This window comes from Anabas testudineus, chromosome 8 (genome assembly GCF_900324465.2).
Source record: "Anabas testudineus chromosome 8, fAnaTes1.2, whole genome shotgun sequence".
Lineage (NCBI taxonomy): Eukaryota > Metazoa > Chordata > Actinopteri > Anabantiformes > Anabantidae > Anabas > Anabas testudineus.
Window position 1 is genome coordinate 19,950,260 of NC_046617.1, and position 19,529 is coordinate 19,969,788.

A 19,529-nucleotide genomic window follows, 5' to 3' on the forward strand; every position below is an offset into this window, starting at 1 on the left:
GGTTCATGTTGACTTTCTGAATCATCTTGTTGATAACTCCAGACCCTCCCAGCTCCGTGGAAGGAAGCGGAAATAAACGTCGCAGACCTTATGCTAGTAGCCAGATCTGGGCTGTGAGGACGGGGTGTAAGCGGCTCCACACTGAGACCATTTGAAGCTGAACAGAGGAAACGGGGAGTCGAGAACCACACGACAGGGCTTCATTGGAATATCTTAAGAGGTGAGTTTTTCCTAATGTTTTCTCTTTGACATAAAAGTTATCAACACAAGTAACAGAGAGGTGTGATGGTGAAAACCATTCTAACCATCCTCTGTTTAGATCTGTCTCCATTTAATGCTTCTAAGTCCAGGTCTTCTAAAGTAACAGTAATGAGTGAGTTAACAGTACTTGAAGAAACAGGGACTGCAGTTCAACAAATACTGTCAAAGTTTCACTTTTACTTTCTACATGAGTCATACTGTCTATATAAGAGGTTTACTGCAGATGCTGCAGTTACAGTCACTCAGGCTCTTCATCTTCATCTCATCACCGCTGTGTGTCAGACTTTAGTATAGTTTCACTGATAACACGATGTTTATTTCCCTTTATACTGAATCTGTGAGGAAGTCAGTCTGTTTTTGTTGTTGAGTTTAACGTATCATGAATATTTGTGACAGGAACAACCGAGGCTAATGTTTAATACAGTGGTATAATAAAAGGTGATGGAACAAAATCTCTTTACAGGACTTTATTGTTCTGTATCCACAAATGGCACAAACAACATCATAAGAAGCCAGAACATAGAGACACAGCACAGATTTTACAAATGGACTAAGATTTTATTCACTTTATTTGCACCACTGCTGGTTTTGTTCTGACATTAAATCTGGTTTTACTGTATTTATCAGCTTACAGCTGAAATTGCATCGATTCCAAAACATCTAACTGTCCTGATTGGAGACGTGATGGGACACCGCCAGAGTATCATCGAGCTTAAGAATTACTGCTCTGACTACACGCTGATTAACCCCAGGTACCAACAGACTTGATGTTTGGTCTCTGACATTATTCAGACTTTGCTGTTGGGCTGAGTCTTGTTTTAATTTATATTTAAGCTAGTAGTGTCCTCTCTGTCCTGTAAAAAAGACATTTAACTTTCCATGTGTAAAACCATTATATCTTTTCCCTTTTGACCAGTCACTACACCTACTGTGGGTCCTGTTCCACGCCTTTTCCACCTGAAATTGGTCCTTCCAACTCTGGCATTGCTGTGTTCGAGAAGACTGCTGGTACATCATGTGGATCTGTTGGTGTCGTTACTTATGACCTCCTCAATAAGTCCGGAAAGGGGAATCCAGGAAAACTGGCCATCATGTTCTCCAATCCTTTCGACTTCAACCAGTTCGAAAATCTGTTTGGAGTGGGAGTGCTTCCCATGAGCACAAAATGTGATTATGATCTATACAGAAAGATGTATTATGAGGCAGAGGGGGGGTATGTCAGAGGTGCAGCCAGAGATGGCAGCCTCACTTATACAAGTGGAAGCGTGACCATCACAGCCACCATGACAGACACTTGCGAACCTGTCATCAGGATTCAGGTGCGCCAGAACTAAGATGACAAAGTTAAGTTATATAGCACAAAATCACATGAACAGTCAGTGTTCATGTTATTAACCCCAAAATAGAGGCTCAGTCTTCTGAATGTAGGTGTTGCTCATGGGCTGAAGCTTTATTTAATTAAACTGCCCATCTGTGGCAACATGGACATTTTAATTCCTTGACAATGCTGACACTTAGTAGAAGGTTTAAACAGACCATTGACTTCACCTCACTGCAGTTATATTCACATCTTTGATGGAGGTTGGTTCATACGACAGTCTTAGGGAAATGAAAGTGCTGTGGTTTATAAAGGATGTACAAAACATCTGTAGTTCAGGGATAAGATGATCTAGTAGCTGTAGTTGTTAAACAATGTTTAAATGTTAATTCACATTTTGTCCAATTTAAATACATATTTCTATAATAAACCATCATAGGGATATCAAGTCAATATCAAATATACTCTCAGATGTCAGTTTATTATGTCTAATAAAGAGTTGATTAAACTGTACAATCATTAAAAAACTGTGAATTGTGCCTCTGTTGAACTGTATTGTTCAGATAATATCTGTGGGCTGGTGATATTGTGTAATCTTCAGGCCAATATCAAACCTCCTCTTTATCTCAAAGATTCTCGAAAAGATAGTAGCTGGGCAGCTATCCTCGTATCTTCATAGAAATAACATACACAAACTCTATCAGTCAGGATTTAGGTCTCATCACAGCACAGAGACGGCACTTGTTAAAGTAGTAAATGACCTCCTATTGGCCTCTGATCAGGGTAGTGTCTCTATGCTTGTGCTACTCGACCTCAGTGCAGCTTTTGACACCATTGACCATAGTATTCTCCTTCAGAGAAATGTTGTTGGTATTAAGGGAACGGCCCTCTCCTGGCTTAGGTCCTATTTGACTGATCGTTATCAGTATGTAGATCTAAATGGCGATTACTCCACATGCTCTCCAGTGGAGTTTGGTGTTCCACAGGGTTCAGTTTTAGGCCCACTGCTTTTTTCCCCCTACATGCTTCCTCTGGGCAACATTATCCATAAACATGGTATTAACTTTCATTGTTATGCTGAAGACACACAGTTATATGTTTCATCAAAACCAGATGAGATCAAACAGCTTAATAAAGTTGACCAATGTGTAAAGGATATAAGAGACTGGATGCTAATTAACTTCCTTCTGCTCAATCCTGATAAGACAGAAGTACTAGTTATAGGATCATCTGCAGATAGAAGCAAGATTTTAGATCACGCCGTAACTCTAGATGGCCTTTCTGTTACATCTAGTGCAACAGTAAAAGACCTTTGTGTGATTCTAGATTCCAGTCTTTCATTTGAAGCTCATGTAGATAATATCACCAGGACAGCTTTCTTTCACCTCAGAAATTTTGCCAAAATAAGGAATATTTTGTCACTAAGTGATGCAGAAAAATTAGTCCATGCTGTCATCACCTCTAGGTTGGACTACTGTAATGCCTTACTGTTTGGCTGTTCAACCAGGTGCATAAACAAGCTTCAGTTAGTTCAGAATGCAGCAGCGAGAGTCCTCACTCGAACCAGAAGATACGATCACATCTCGCCTATCTTATCTACACTTCATTGGCTCCCCGTGAAATTTCGCATTGATTTTAAAATACTACTTCTGACATTTAAAGCATTAAATGGTCTTGCGCCGCAGTATCTAAGTGAACTGCTAGTGTCTTATGATCCACCACGCCTACTTTGATCAAAGGATGCTGGCTGCCTGTCAGTACCTTGTATCATGAAAACTACAGCTGGGGGCAGAGCCTTTTCTTACAAAGCCCCAAAGTTATGTAATAGCCTTCCTAAATGTTTAAGTCTAGGCTGAAAACCTACCTATTTAGTCAAGCATTTGAGAAAATAGATTTGGGAAGGACTCATGAACGTAGAGCATTATGGTGAACTGGTATGTTTAGATGCTGTCTTCCCAACTCTCACTGATCACTCAGGTTTGTTGATGGTGAAGTGTTCGGTTGCTCTACATCCCAAGGAGCCCTCATGTCTGTGTTTCCTTCTGGCCCACACTTTTAGTTAGGCTGTCATAATTAGTCCTGCCGGAGTCCCTGCTGCACTATTCTACACATACATTCACCTCAAACTTTATCCGACTGTGAATACAACTAACTGCCATCTCTCTCTTTCTCTACTTCTCTATTTCCCTCTTCCTGTCTTTCTGTCGAGCTACACGTCATTCCACCCTTCGCCCTCTGGACCTGTCTGACTCGTCCTGATGCCCAACTTCTGGCTGGAGATCTCGTCGCCTGGATCCCCTATGGGATGCGTTTGGAGACTGGAGTTGGTCACACACTACCATGAAGTCGGTCTTGGCCTCGGCGGATGTCGGAAGCTGTTTCTCTGAGGTCTCGACTCAACGCTCGATAGTCAAGGAATGGAACAAGTCTGCCTGCAATTAACTAACTGGACTCCACATTAACTTAAAGACATTAACTGTTATACTGGACTGCCTGCTGCCTACACAGCATGTAATCACCCATATGAGGATGGGTTCCCTGTTGAGTCTGGTTCCTCTCAAGGTTTCTTCCTGTTGCCTTCTCAGGGAGTTTTTCTTGCCCCCGTCGCCCTCGGCTTGCTCATCAGGGACAATCTCATTTCATGATTCATACACATTCACTGTTCATGTACTGTTCATTCATTGTGTAAAGCTGCTCTGTGACAATGTCAATTGTAAAAAGCGCTCTACAAATAAAATTGAATTGAATTGAATTAATCTGCTCTTCATCTCTTGTGCATATGTGAAAACAGCCATTTATGTCTCTAAAGTACAATAAACCAACGAGTGTAACTACAAACTATCGATCTCTATTTGAAGAATGAATAAACAAAAAGGAAAAAAAGTGATTCATTCAAACTAATAAATGAGTTGTTTTAGTCAGATTTTGGAGAGGTACTGAGTTAACTTTGAGTAGAAGCTAAAAATGGAATTTATTCATTGAAATTAGCTAATTGTTTCAGTTTTTGCACATCATAATGACCTTTATTTACTGTCCTTACAATATCTGTCTTCTATGTACAGCTGCAGCTCTGAACCTAAATATAATTATGGGTCAGTTAAGGTAGTAACTCATCAAATCGGATCCGAGATAGATTTAGAGCTACTATAATTGTAGGTAATTAGGCTGGTTCATGTTGAACAACTAGGTGACTTTCAAAATCATCTTGGTGATACCTCTAGTGACCTTTCTAAGACTCTGACATGAAATCTTGTAAATGTTTCCTTACTGTCGCAATAAAATGATTCACTGCATTTCACTCGCACAGCCTCAGTCACTTTTGCACGTCGTCCACTGTGTTACTCTCTGTATTACAGTGCCTATTAAAAATATTCACCCCCCTGGACGTTTCATGTTTTTATTGACATCATAAATGAATCATGGTCAATAAAAGTTGGGGACTTTGACAAAAACATTTCAGAAATATACTTCATTAATGTCAAAGATAAAACATGTTTCTACAAAGTAATGTGTAAGGTGAAATCAGTGTTTGCATTAATATTCACCTCCTTCAGGTCAGTATTTAGTAGATACACCTTTGGCTTCAATCACAGCATGGAGTCTGTGTGGAGAGGTCTCAGTTAGGCTTGAACATTTGGACACGGGAATTTTATGCCATTTTTCTTTCTCTATTGGATTGAGGTCTGGGCTTTGACTGGGCCACTCCAGAACATTCACCTTGTTGTCACTAAATCATTTCTGTGTAGCTTTGCTTTATGCTTCAGGTCATTGTCTTGCTGGAAAACAAATCTTCTCCCAAGCCATAGGTGTCTTGCCGACTGAATAAGACTGTCCTCCAGGATTGTCCTATATTTTGTCGCATTCATCTTACCCTCTACCTTAACAAGCCTTCCAGGACCCGTTGCAAGAAGCATCCCCACAGCATGACGCTACCACCACCGTGTTTCACAGTGGGGATGGTGTGTTTGTGGTGATGTGCAGTGTTTGGTGAGCACCAAACATAGCGGCTTGTCTGATGGACAAAAACACCATTTTGGTTTCATCAGTCCAAAGAACCCTCTTCAACTGGACCATGGAGTTTTTCACATGTCTATTGGTGAACTCAAGTCGTGATTTAACATGAGTTTTCTTCAACAGTGGCTTTCTCCTTGCCACTCTCCCATAAAGCTTTGACTGGTGAAGAACCTGGGCAACTGTTGTTGTATGTACAGTCTCTCCTATCTCAGTTACTGAAGCTTGCTACATAATGTGGGTCGAGACAAAGCATTGCCATCAAGTCATGAAGTAATTTGCTATTTCAACAGCACCCAACAAAGCACATTTGTTTCCTGTTTCCAGTGGTAGTTCATCAAGGCCAACAGCTCCCTCCGAATGTCAAATGGAAAAGTCATTTGTTTTACTTGTGTTTCAGATCAATAGACTGGTACGAATTGAAAGTTTTGAACTTGGCTCTTACTTGGTGCTATGTACACCTCAATATGTTGCACAACACAGAAGTTGGCCCCTTTTTATCAGATGACCCAAATATTAGGGGAAGAAAAGTGATGGAAAATAGGACTGAAATCTTGTTACTCATTTACTTACATTCACTTAACCCTGTCCTATCTATGCCAGTAAAGTCTAGAATATTATTGGCTGACATCACTCAGAGTTTATGTGTACATATACTGTGTACATTGGTGAAGTAACTCACTTCCGTTTCCGGTTCTTGGAGGACGCGCGTGTTTTTTTCGTCTGAGAACAACAGCGGGATTTTTAAACTCTACACAACATTTCTTCTACATTTCTACAACTCAGGTACGTTTAAGATGACTAATATTCAGCTTGTTCAGTGTGTGGAGTGCAGGATGTTTAGACCGTCTTCCTCCGTCGTTAGCGACAATTTTACCTGTGACAGGTGTGTGTTAGTTAGCACTCTGACGGAGAAGATATCAGCGTTAGAGGAGCGCATCCAGACTTTAGAGAGGGTTAGAGAGAGTGAGAGTAGTGTTATTTCTTTAGAAGACAGTCTGGGTGCCGCGGGCGGTGATAGCCAGTCCCCGACTCCGGCATTAGAGCCCTCACAGCGGGGCGAGTGGGTGACGACTCGGCGGCATACTCGCGCAGCCAAAGCTAAGGCTAAGGCTAAAGCTAGCCCACCGGAGCACACCACCCCCGCGCTTCACGTGTCCAACAGGTTTGCCCCTCTCAGTGATTCACCCGCTGAGAAACCTGGAAGAACTCTGGTCATAGGAGACTCGATCATGAGACACGTGAAACTAGCCAGACCTTTAGGGGCTCCAGCGGCTGTGGTCAGGTGTATCCCGGGGGCCAGGGTACCGGACATTGAAGGCAATCTCAGGGCCTTAGGACAGCATAGCTTTTCAAAGATAGTGATACATGCCGGAGCTAACGATATACGCCTTCGTCAGTCTGAGGTTACCAAGAATAACTTTAAAGAGGTGTTTAAATTAGCGAAGGCGATGTCCGAAGTGGTAATCTTCTCTGGCCCCCTCCCAATGAGACGAGGTGACATAACCTACAGCAGGTTATGGTCGCTGAACCGCTGGATGTCCAGGTGGTGCTCCGAAAACAACGTGGGCTTCATAGATAATTGGAGTACCTTTGAGGGCAAACCTGGCCTGTTAGGGCGGGACGGTGTCCATCCCACTCGGGAAGGTGCTGCTCTCATTTCTTGCAGTATAGCTCATAGTCTAAGATCAGGCCTAGCTAGTCGCTGACTACCCAGAGTCCAGGCCAGGGAGCAGACAAACAGGCTAAACCAAGTGTCTGCTAGCTGCACAGAGTCGTCACTCAGGGTTCAACATATTGAGACTGTGTCTGTTCCTCGAGCTAAACAAAAAGCTAGAAAAACCCAGAAAGTATGTTTTAATAATTTAATTAACATACAGACCTCAAATTCAGAGCACACTGATTGTGCAGCCAGCACCTCTGATCTGAAGTTAGGACTGTTAAATATTAGATCTCTGACATCTAAAGCTCTTACTGTTAATGAAACTATCACAGATCAGGAGTTTGATATACTCTGTTTAACAGAAACCTGGATTAAACAGGACGAGTATGTAGCTTTAAATGAAGCAACTCCTCCTGGATACAGCTACATTCACCAGCCTCGTCTGACTGGTAGAGGAGGAGGTGTCGCAGTTATTTATAATGATAAACTGACTATTGTACAAAAGCATGTACACAAATTTAAAGCTTTTGAATGTCTTTATAGTAACATAACAAGTATAGATACAAATATAAAGTCTGCTCAGCCGATCCCGCTAATTATCATTTACAGACCCCCAGGGCCCTACTCTGAATTTCTTTGTGAATTTGCAGATTTCCTCTCTAACCTAGTTGTTTCTGTAGACAAAGCATTAATTGCTGGAGATTTTAATATTCACTTTGAGAATCCAGAAGACCCTCTGAGAACAGCATTTATGTCCATATTGGACTCGCTAGGAGTAGATCAGTGTGTAGTAGGACCCACTCATAAAGCGGGTCACACCTTAGATTTAATAATATCATTCGGTTTAAGTATAAGAAATTTACTTACGCTCCCACTGTCTGAAGTTATCTCAGACCACTATCTTGTTTCAACTACAGTGTGTCATATTAATAATGTATACTCAGCGCCGCGCTATTGCATTAAACGTACATTTACATCAACTACCGCACAGAGCTTTATCAGTAATCTTCCAGAGTTATCAACTTTGATTGGATCACCGTCTGACACCACAGAACTAGACCAGGCGACTGAATATCTCGAGTCGTCATTACGTTATACCTTAGATAATGTAGCTCCAGTTAAAAGAAAAGTCATCAGAGATAAGAAACTTGCTCCTTGGTATAACGATGACACGCGTGCCTTAAAACAGACTGCTCGAAAGTTAGAACGTAAATGGCGCCAAACTAAACTGTTAGTATTCCAGATAGCGTGGAAGGAGAGCATCCTGAACTATAAAAAAGCTCTTAGTGCAGCTAGATCAACGTATCTCTCCACTCTCATAGAAAACAACAAAAACAACCCTAGATTTTTATTTAATACAGTAGCCAAATTAACTAGAAAGAAAACTACTGCAGATATCTCCACAACAACGTTGTGCAGTAGTGAGGACTTCATGAACTTTTTCAATAACAAAATTGTAAATATAAGGCAGAAAATTCAAGCTTTAAAACCAGACAATTTAGTTGACGCAGGTGACGAGCTAACCTCAGCAGATCAGTACCTAGATTACTTTACTCCTCTTGAAGAGAATGAACTAATTTCACTCATCTCTTCTGCAAAATCTTCAACCTGCACATTAGACCCTATACCGACACACTTTCTAAAACAGATGGTGTCAGAAATAATAGAACCCCTGCTGACAATCATAAATTCCTCACTCAGCTGTGGGTATGTCCCAAAGTGTTTTAAATTAGCAGTTATTAAACCGCTAATCAAGAAACCTGATCTCGACCCCTGTCAGCTGTCAAATTACAGGCCGATATCAAACCTCCCCTTTATCTCTAAGATTCTCGAAAAGATAGTAGCTGGGCAGCTATCCTCGTATCTTCATAGAAATAACATACATGAACTCTATCAGTCAGGATTTAGGCCTCATCACAGCACAGAGACGGCACTTGTTAAAGTAGTAAATGACCTCCTATTGGCCGCTGATCAGGGTAGTGTCTCTATGCTTGTGCTACTCGATCTCAGTGCAGCTTTCGACACCATTGACCATAGTATTCTCCTTCACAGACTAGAAAATGTTGTTGGAATTAGGGGAACGGCCCTCTCCTGGCTTAGGTCCTATTTGACTGATCGTTATCAGTATGTAGATCTAAATGGCGATTACTCCACATGCTCTCCAGTGGAGTTTGGTGTTCCACAGGGTTCAGTTTTAGGCCCCCTGCTTTTTTCCCCCTCTACATGCTTCCTCTGGGCAACATTATCCGTAAACATGGTATTAACTTTCATTGTTATGCTGACGACACACAGTTATACGTTTCATCAAAACCAGATGAGATCAAACTGCTTAATAAAGTTGAGCAATGTGTAAAGGATATACGAGACTGGATGCTAATTAACTTCCTTCTGCTAAATCCTGATAAGACAGAAGTACTAGTTATAGGATCATCTGCAGCTAGAAGCAAGATGTTAGACCACACCGTAACTCTAGATGGCCTTTCCGTTACATCGAGTGCAACAGTGAAAGACCTTGGTGTGATTCTAGATTCCAGTCTTTCATTTGAAGCTCATGTAGATAATGTCACCAGGACAGCTTTCTTTCACCTCAGAAATATTGCCAAGATAAGGAATATTTTGTCACTAAATGATGCAGAAAAATTAGTCCATGCTTTCATCACCTCTAGGTTGGACTACTGTAATGCCTTACTGTCTGGCTGTTCAACCAGGTGCATAAACAAGCTTCAGTTAGTTCAGAATGCAGCAGCGAGAGTCCTCACTCGAACCAGAAGATACGATCACATCACGCCTATCTTATCTACACTTCATTGGCTCCCCGTGAAATTTCGCATTGATTTTAAAATACTACTTCTGACATTTAAAGCATTAAATGGTCTTGCGCCGCATTATCTAAGTGAACTGCTAGTGTCTTATGATCCACTACGCCTACTTCGCTCAAAGGATGCTGGCTGCCTGTCAGTACCTCGTATCCTAAAAACTACAGCTGGGGGCAGAGCTTTTTCTTACAAAGCCCCAAAGTTATGGAATAGCCTTCCAAATAGCGTTCGGGACTCAGACACAGTCTCAGTGTTTAAGTCTAGGCTGAAAACCTACCTATTTAGTCAAGCATTTGAGTAAATAGATCTGGGAAGGACTCATGGACGTACAGCATTATGGTGAACTGGTATGTTTAGATGCTGTCTTCCCAACTCTCACTGATCACTCGGGTTTGTTGATGGTGAAGTGTTTGGTTGCTCTACATCCCAGTGCGCCCTCATGTCTGTGTTTCCTTCTGAACCCACCCTTTTAGTTAGGCTGTCATAATTAGTCCTGCCGGAGTCCCTGCTGCACTACACTAAATATACATTCACCTCAAACTTTATCTGACTGTGAATACAACTAACTGCAATCTCTCCTCTTCTCTCTCTTTCCCTCTCCCTCTCTCTTTTCCCTCTTCCTGTCTCTCTGTCGAGCTACACGTCATTCCACCCTTTGCCCTCTGGACCTGTCTGACTCGTCCTGATGCCCAACTTCTGGCTGGAGATCTCGTCGCCTGGATCCACCGTTTGCCCTTTGGGATGCGTTTGGAGACTGGATTGGTCACAAGCTACTATGAAGTCGGTCCCGGCCTCGGCGGACGTCGGAAGCTGTTTCTTGGAGGTCTCGACTCAACGCTCGATAGTCAAGGAATGGAACAAGTCTGCCTGCAATAACTAACTGGACTCCACATTAACTTAAAGACATTAACTGTTATACTGGACTGCCTGCTGCCTACACAGCATGTAATCACCCATATGAGGATGGGTTCCCTGTTGAGTCTGGTTCCTCTCAAGGTTTCTTCCTGTTGCCTTCTCAGGGAGTTTTTCTTGCCACTGTCGCCCTCGGCTTGCTCATTAGGGGCAATCACATTATTATGACTCATACACATACACTGTTCATGTACTGTTCTTTGGTTGTGTAAAGCTGCTCTGTGACAATGTCAATTGTAAAAAGCGCTCTACAAATAAAATTGAATTGAATTGAATTGAACATATACTGTACATGTACATACAAACCACAGTAGCTAGATTTCTACCATATATGGCAGCAGCAGCAAACCCTGCAACCTTCGTGGAAAGAAAAAGGAAATAAATGCTGCAGACCTCATGCTAGTATAGATTTAATCTATAAGGACAGGGTTTAAGTAGCTCCACACAGATACCATTTGAAGCTGTAGAGAGGAAACAGGGAGTGGCACGACAGGGCTTCTCTAGTGGTGAGTTTTTCTCTACGTTTTCTCTTTGACATAAAAGTTGTGAACACAAATAGCAGAAAACAACTGAGACTAATATTTATTACAATGATATTATGAAAGGTGATCAGCTGGAGGACAGTTGTTATAGAGTTAACCTGACTCCAGTGGACTAGATGAGAAAAGAAAACACACATTCATTCATTTTGACATTGAATTGTTATACCAACAAGAAACTGTTATATAGTTACTGTGAAATAACAGAAGCTACAGAGAATAAACAGTTATCAAAGCTGACTCAGGCCTGGCTGAGACCTGAACACCTGGTCAACAAAGGCTAACCAGGTTATATATGAAGCACAATCTATGTATTATTAATGGAACAAAGTTTCAAGAAAGCTATAAGAAGGCAGAACATAGAGAAACAGCAGAGATTTTACAAATGGACTAAGAGTTTATTCACTTTATTTTCACCACTCCTGGTTTTGTTCTGACATTAAATCTGGTTTTACTGTATTTATCAGCTTTCAGCTGAAACTGCATCGATTCTAAAACATCTAACTGTCCTTATTGGAGATGTGATGGGACAACGCCAGAGCACCATCGAGCTTAAGAATGACTGCTCTGACTACAAGCTGATTAACCCCAGGTAACAACAGACCAGTGTTTGGTCTCTGACATTATTCAGACTTTGCTGTTGGGCTGAGTCTTGTTTTATTTTATATTTACATTTACATTTAGTCATTTAGCAGACGCTTTTATCCAAAGCGACGTACAAGTGAGAAACAAGGCAAGCAAACAAAATCTAAGTCAAGGAGAACCAACATCAAAGCAGAGTGCTATCGAAAAAGTGTTTCTGTTTCAAGAGATGTTAGAAAGAAAGGGTAGAATTTCTTTTTTTTTTTTTTTTTTTTTTAAGTGCAAAGGAAGATGCGGAAGAGTTCTGTTTTCAGCAGTTTTTTAAATATTAAAGTGAGGTGGCTGAGCGTGCAGAGATAGGCAGCTCATTCCACCATCGTGGGATCACTGAGCTGAACAGTTTTCCTTGGTGTCGACTGTGTGGTGCTGGTACCACCAGACGACGTTCCCTGGTTGAGCGCAGTGGATGGGACGGGATGTAGACCTGAATGATTGAACTGAGATAAGATGGAGCTGTGGAGTTAACCACTCTGTAGGCAAGAGACAGAGCTTTGAACCTGATCCTTGCAGCCACAGGAAGCCAATACAAAGATTTGAAGAGCGGTGTGACATGATGCTGGAGGTTTCTTCCTCTAAAGGGAGTTTTTCCTCTCCACTGTTGCCTAAAGCTTGCTCAAATGGGATTGTTTACATTTACGTCATTTAGCAGACGCTTTTATCCAAAGCGACTTACAAGTCATTACAAGTTACAAGGGTAGGCAGGGCAGCGTGAGGAGGTCTTGCCTAAGGACCCCTACTGGAGGTAGCCATAGCTGGGATTCGAACCCCAGTCTCCCACATGGGAGGCGGTGATGTTACCACTACACTAACCAGCCGTTAGTGTTGAGTTTTCTCTATAATTTTTTGTATAAATATTTTCTGTAAGGTCTTAAACCTTACACATAACTTCTGTTGTAAATTGGCGCTATACAAATAAAATTGAATTGAATTGAATTGAATTGAATTGAGTCCATTTCAGGAAATACTCTTTGTCTGTTGATGTTAATGATGAGAGACTTTCAATGAACAACTTCATCAGTTCACTACAGGAAGCTGTGCATTGATCTTGTCTTATTTTCATCATCTCCTCTTTCTTTTTACATTTCTCCTTCTCAATGTGTCCTTTGAGCTGATACAGTTCTTTATTTATTCTGCACCAGTCGTGCCACAGTTTGCCTTGACAAGGGAGAAATGTGTCTTTGATCTTTGACACGTCCATCCCCTGAAACAAATTCACTATTTTCATTGCAGCAGATTTCCCGTCTAGACAAACTTCATCATTTTCATCCACTCTGATTCCAGAGACGTCAGCCATGGCTTCAAGCTGGAAGGTTTTATGTGGTTCAGACAAAATCATTACAATGATTCTTTTTAGTTCTTCAGTTATGTTTGGCTGGGTTTTGTCTTTTAAACCTATTTTATATTTTCCCTTTTTTATCTGGACTGCATCACAATCTGTATCATCGATGAGAATAATGAGAGGTGTTTCACATTTGTAAAGGGCTGTGATGACTCTAGTACTACTGTGGCTTTTTTCAGACTTTGAACTGTCTTGTTTTACAGGAATATATCTGGCTCTGTAGTCTAACATCATCAGTCCCTGAAGAAAAGCATGTGCTAGATCTTTCTCAGATGTGACATTGCCTTTTTTCATGGGTGGACAAATTTTAAGAAAATCTGAAGGAGTCAATTGTTGTTGAAGTCTGTTGTGAAGGTGAAGTCTGTTGAATAGAGCTTCAGTTTCTCTTGGAATTGATTGATTTATTCTGCTGATCTCTCTAGAAATCTTCACTGACCACTGCTGATAAGTAAATCAACACATATTGTATGAAAACAAAAGAACAAACAATTAAATAAAGTGCAAAATCCTCAATATCTTGTCAAATTTCTACCTTGTTCGTGTTTTCCCTCATATCTTTATGTAGAGCACCTGTAGGACAAGATGTGTTAGAAAATCACTGTTTCACAGTGTTAAGCATCATTTATACACATTTTATTTTCATTTTACTTAAACTTAGATGTAAATATATTTTCTCACAAAATTAAAGTTTTCATTCAAATGTTGAAGTCTTCATAGGTTGTAGATGGTTTTACAGATTTAATCCCAAACTGACTTCCTACTGTTTTGTATTTTCTTTGTCTCTAGGTGTTACAAACTGGACTGACGGGGACCAAACAGGTACGAACAAAAGGATGTTGTATTAACAAAAAGGGCAGGGAACACAGGGAGCTAAGAAACACTAACAAAGTATCAACTAAAAGAGACCCGAAAACACGGTGGATAGCTACAAAGCGACAAACAAAATGCACAGTGGAAGGCAGGATAAACGTGAACGAACAAACAAAGCTAACAACTGAAAACACTGTGGTAACACAGGAAAAAACAAACTGTCACAAAACAAGACATGAACAGGAACTGACATTGAAATGCTTTTAGAGAAAAACAAACCTTCAGAAACAATTTTCTTAAATATGTCTTAATATAAATATATTGTCCTACTGTAGGACAAGATGTATTAGAAAATCACCTTTGCATAAAGTGCAAAATCCTCAATATCTTGTCAAATTTCTACCTTGTTCGTGTTTTCCCTCATATCTTTATGTAGAGCACCTGTAGGACAAGATGTGTTAGAAAATCACTGTTTCACAGTGTTAAGCATCATTTATACACATTTTATTGTCATTTTACTTAAACTTAGATGTAAATATATTTTCTCACAAAATTAAAGTTTTCATTAAAATGTTGAAGTCTTTATAGGTTGTAGATGGTTTTACACATTTAATCCCAAACTGACTTCCTACTGTTTTGTATTTTCTTTGTCTCTAGGGGACACCATAAATTTTACTTTTACTAAATGAAAAGAAGGTATGTTGAAATTGTTCTCACATTGTTGAGTATCTGTTGAAACACTTGTTGTCTCCACTGGATCTCTTTTCTTCATGGAGCAACCACTCATGTTGCTGCTGCTTTCACTGCTGAACTTTCTAACTTCACTTTCCCTGGTTGATGGGTCAGACTTTGGAGTCAGATATTAAACATTGTTAAGTTACGTCAAACTGACATTGAAACACTGTAAAACCCGATAAGTTAATAGAACTCAAAAAATTAGTTGAAACTGATTACATAAGAAATTTTGACTTAACATAACTTGTTTTTATAAGTCCAAAAAACAAATGTTATCAAGTGAGTTCTACAAATAGTTTTAATTGATACTAACTTGACTTTGTAAGTTCTAAATACTGCTTTTTATCATTGTTTTTATCTTGTTATTTTAAGTTCAGAATACAGAACTAATTTAAGTATAGTTAACTCTTATATATCAATTACATGTAACAAAAAATAATTAGTTGCTCAGTAATAGATTTTTCAAGTAAAGCGTACATGTTAAATAAAGTTGTATGCACTCTACTCTAACTTAAAGCTTTGCTTAACTAAAACTCAAAAATTAAAACACAATACTTAAAATTTCTTTTGAAACTGATTACATAAGTTTTTTTAAGTAGTTTTAACTCAATTTGTTAAACCCATACACTTTAACAGTAGATTACATAACAGAATAATAGGCAGTTTCAAAACAAGTTACTTCTTTATTAAGTAACCATCACTCAAGTCAAACATGCTTGTCAAAATAGCATCATAAAACAGTGCAAGAAATACTTGTAAACACTTCTAACACATATATAAGTGCTACATATTAACCCACAGTGATCAATGTAATTACATACTATGGCTAAACTTCTTCACATTTACCTAATTTTAAAATGAACAAATCATAAAAAAATACTTCAATTGCTAACTATATTACAAAAGTGACTGTAGTGCATGTGTACAATCTTCAAGATAATAAAGTCACATCAGATTACTCCACTGATAAAAAGGTCCTTTTTAAGACTCAGCACCCTGGGCCTTAACTTCCCATCATCTAGGCCCATCAACACATTCTGGATAAAGTTAAATGTGTTGGCCAACTTATTTGGGTAGCTCAGATGCAGGGCATAAATGAGTGCCAAAAGCATTACAAAAGCATCAGCCAGTGTGGTGCAATCAACAACTACATTACCCTCAAGCACAACTGAAATCCTATCTGGAGAGAAGAATGTTGCTGGAGGTAGAGTTGATTAAGAGGAGTCCAACTGGTCACCTGTGTCTGGTTGTTCAACCTGTGACAACTGAAGAGAAAATAAGGTTACCTTACTTAGGGTACATCGCCTATGGTATCTCCAAAGGTAGACAGTATCAATCAAATTGAGCCATGCAATAATGGTGTAAGGGTCAACCCATTCAGATGTGGAGAGTGCTGTCCTACTTAACAGGTCGACACAAAATGGGCTATAGTTGTTAAAATGTGTTTATCTGGAATAATTCACAACATTTTCATATTAAAGATTTAGTGACCCAACACACAAATTGTTGATTATCTCCCACATCCTCTCATACAGTATAAACATCTAATTAATGCCTCCATATTGATCACATTAAATAAGTAAAAATTAGGTAAAAGTACTTGCATGAAGGAAAAGCATGACTTCCAATCACTTCTATTCATTTGGGTAAACAAGTCTTCAGAAACTCCCATAACATTATACTCTTTTAGTTAAACAGTCCATGAACCAGGTTGGTGGATTAGTCCAATTAATGAGGAAAAAAAAAACTCTCTTGTTGATAATTAAATGCAACTTTAATCTGAATGTGATGAAAATCTGAAGGTTTAATGATGTGCCCTAATCACACCAGGCATATTGCACGTTATTCTTTAGCATAATGACATTTGTTTATATAAATGAACTGTTGCCTAAACTATAAACAATGTGCTAACTTACATCTCACATCTTAAGAAATGTTGAGTCGTCCTCATGCAGATATGCAGGAAGAGCTTGAAGGACAGCAGCACGTCTCACATCAACATCAATTTGATCCTTGAGTGTGAGAACAGAACTTGTTTCAGCATGGATGGTAAAGGTCACAGCAAAAAAAAAACATATAATAATGTGTCTCTTTAATTTCTTTGTGTGGTAAACCTAAGATTCCCAATGTTAGTATGTTCAGGTACCAATTTGTTTAAATAACTTACCTGAAGGTCATAAATCCGGAACAGCTGATGCAGAACTTCAGCTACTTTTCCTGAACTAATGAAGAATGTATGGTCTGTGTTGAAAAACCACACATAGCAGAATATTAGAATATATATATTTGAACATTTGTTATAAGTTGTTTAATGTAAAAACTGAAAGATAAAATGCCAAAATATATCTAATAGTGGCTGAAGACATGAAAACCATCTTTATACTAGCACAATTCATATGCCAGGTGTTAAGTGAAACTGACCAAGATACTATTGACACAAATAATTACATTTACCTTGACAAATAGATGAACTAAGAACAACATTTTCACCTGTGACTCCAGTTTAAGGGCAGGCAAGCGCTCCAGAATTTCACCAACAGGCAGGTCGTCACAGACGACCTCTTTCCAGCAGGGCAAAGGTGGTCTGCGTTAGCTTAGTGATCATAGGAAGATTTTTCTCAATCTTCTGAACTTCTCCAACAATTTACAGTCTCAGTTGTTCAAGGCTCACAGCATCTTCACTTCTTGGGAAGTTAGGAAGGAAATACACTTTGGCATTTTAACGTTAGTATGGGGAGTTTGTTTGTCTGGATTGTTTCTACTCCTCTTGCCTGAAAAGTAAATATAATCTTTTATCAGTGGTGGTAACACAAAGTTTGCACCTCCAAGTCATTTTACTGGTTTCAGTGTTTTGTACTGAAAATGCACACAGCTTACCTGATTGAAAACTCCACCAAACAGGTGCTTCACTTTTAGCCTAAAGAGAGAGAATATAGAAAATTTAACAAAATTTAAATGTTAAAACTCTTCTGATACTACATTACAGAAACAATTGACCATTTACGACAAATACGCAACAATCCACATAATAAAATATTTTAAAAATCATATCACCAAATATGAAATGACTTATACAGAACAGACAGAAAAAGCTGATTTAACAACAACGTTACTTTTTCATTTAATGACGCTCAGGTTATTCACTGTACTGATTCAAACCTATAATTTACATGATTTATAAAGACTTAGCTAAGCACATGTTACAACTCCTGTCTCAACATGGTCGTTTCACAGAGCCTCTATGTCACCGTTAGCTACTTAGCTCAACACACCAGACATGTATTAAAGTTAAACCTGAGTAAAAAAGTGACATTTTGACCTCAAGCGGTAACAAAAACATTAAGCAGCTGATTTGGCGCCATGAACGTTAGTTACTTGTTAAAACGGCAATATTAAGCTAGCAGTTAGCAATATAAAGCTAACTGCTAGCTTTATATTGCCAAATATAAAGCTAGCAGTTAGCTCGACACACAGCCTCCCAATAAACTATTTATTCTACACAATATGGAAGAATTAGCTAAAACACCGTTCACCTCTCATATACATAAAAAAATACTGAGACTACAAAAGCTGATGAATCAAGTGAGACACGACACCATGTTTCTTAACTCACCAGAGAAGTGGCTCAGAGTCAGAGTCGGTCCAACTGCGACAGACGCGGTCAGTGGTGTGATGGTTCGGTCCGGCAAAAGATGATGCTGCCTGTCTGACCCGGTCCATCAGGAGCTGGTGCTGCCTGTCTGACCCGGTCCATCAGGAGCTGGTGCTGCCTGTCTGACCCGGTCCATCAGGAGCTGGTGCTGCCTGTCTGACCCGGTCCATCAGGACATGGTGCTGCCTGTCTGACCCGGTCCATCAGGACATGGTGCTGCCTGTCTGACCCGGTCTGACCCGGTCCACCACCTCAGTTCACTTTCTCCACAATGCGAGCAAACAACATGGCGGACTTTCGCGCGCGCTTCGAGTTTGAACCTCGTGACGTCAGACAGAAATGGTCAAAACATTTGAGTTCAATGACTAAATTTACTCAAAGAATTTAATCAGTATAAACTTAAAAATAAAAAACAGTTAAAATAACTCAAAATATTAAAGTTAAATCAACTTTTTAAAAATTTTGAGTTAATAAAACTCAGTTCATTTGACAAGCTTTTACTGTTCGGTCTTACAGTGAATGCTTTTAGAGAAAAACAAACCTTCAGAAACAGTTTTCTTAAATATGTCTCATTCCTCATTGGTTGCAGCTGATGATCTTTGATTTCAGACTCACCTCCTACTGTTGTGCTGTCATCATTCTTATGTGAGTGATCAACATCAGCATCAGGTTCAGTCACTGGACCAACCTAAGAAAACAGGAGATTTCATTTAACCTTTAACCTTTAAGTTTAGGAACCAAAACATGCGGCGTTAGAACCAAGAGGTATTTAAGGGTGTGGTGATCAAGGTGAAGTCGAGGGGACATGGCAGAGGACGGTGGAGATTGTCA

The 19,529-nt window shown here is 39.7% G+C and overlaps 1 protein-coding gene and 1 long non-coding RNA gene across 3 annotated transcripts; one reads left to right on the top strand and one right to left on the bottom strand.

Annotated features, from left to right (window-relative positions):
- Window positions 1-820: 820 nt before the first annotated feature.
- LOC113152186 (DELTA-sagatoxin-Srs1a-like) lies at window positions 821-2,170 on the top strand. The gene is made up of 2 exons (XM_026345280.1): window positions 821-1,013; window positions 1,178-2,170. Exons 1-2 carry the CDS (start codon window positions 946-948, stop codon window positions 1,593-1,595), a joined length of 486 nt encoding a protein of 161 aa, XP_026201065.1. The 5' UTR covers window positions 821-945; the 3' UTR covers window positions 1,596-2,170.
- Window positions 2,171-15,820: 13,650 nt separating this feature from the next.
- On the bottom strand, window positions 15,821-18,785 carry LOC117152882. Of its 2 annotated transcripts, none has more exons than XR_004463390.1 (6): window positions 18,660-18,785; window positions 17,924-17,963; window positions 17,537-17,817; window positions 17,214-17,287; window positions 16,963-17,058; window positions 15,821-16,302 (listed from the first exon to the last, which is right to left on the bottom strand). It is a non-coding gene; the product is annotated as an uncharacterized LOC117152882 (long non-coding RNA). The 2 variants fall into 2 exon arrangements; XR_004463391.1 differs by having other exon boundaries at window positions 15,821-16,311.
- Between the last annotated feature and the right edge of the window lie 744 nt (window positions 18,786-19,529).

Coding starts and splice junctions, on each gene's coding strand:
- LOC113152186 (XM_026345280.1), top strand. CDS start 946: ATGGGACACCGCCAGAGTATCATCGAGCTTAAGAATTACTGCTCTGAC. Junction 1,014..1,177: donor TACACGCTGATTAACCCCAG/GTACCAACAGAC, acceptor CCTTTTGACCAG/TCACTACACCTACTGTGGGT.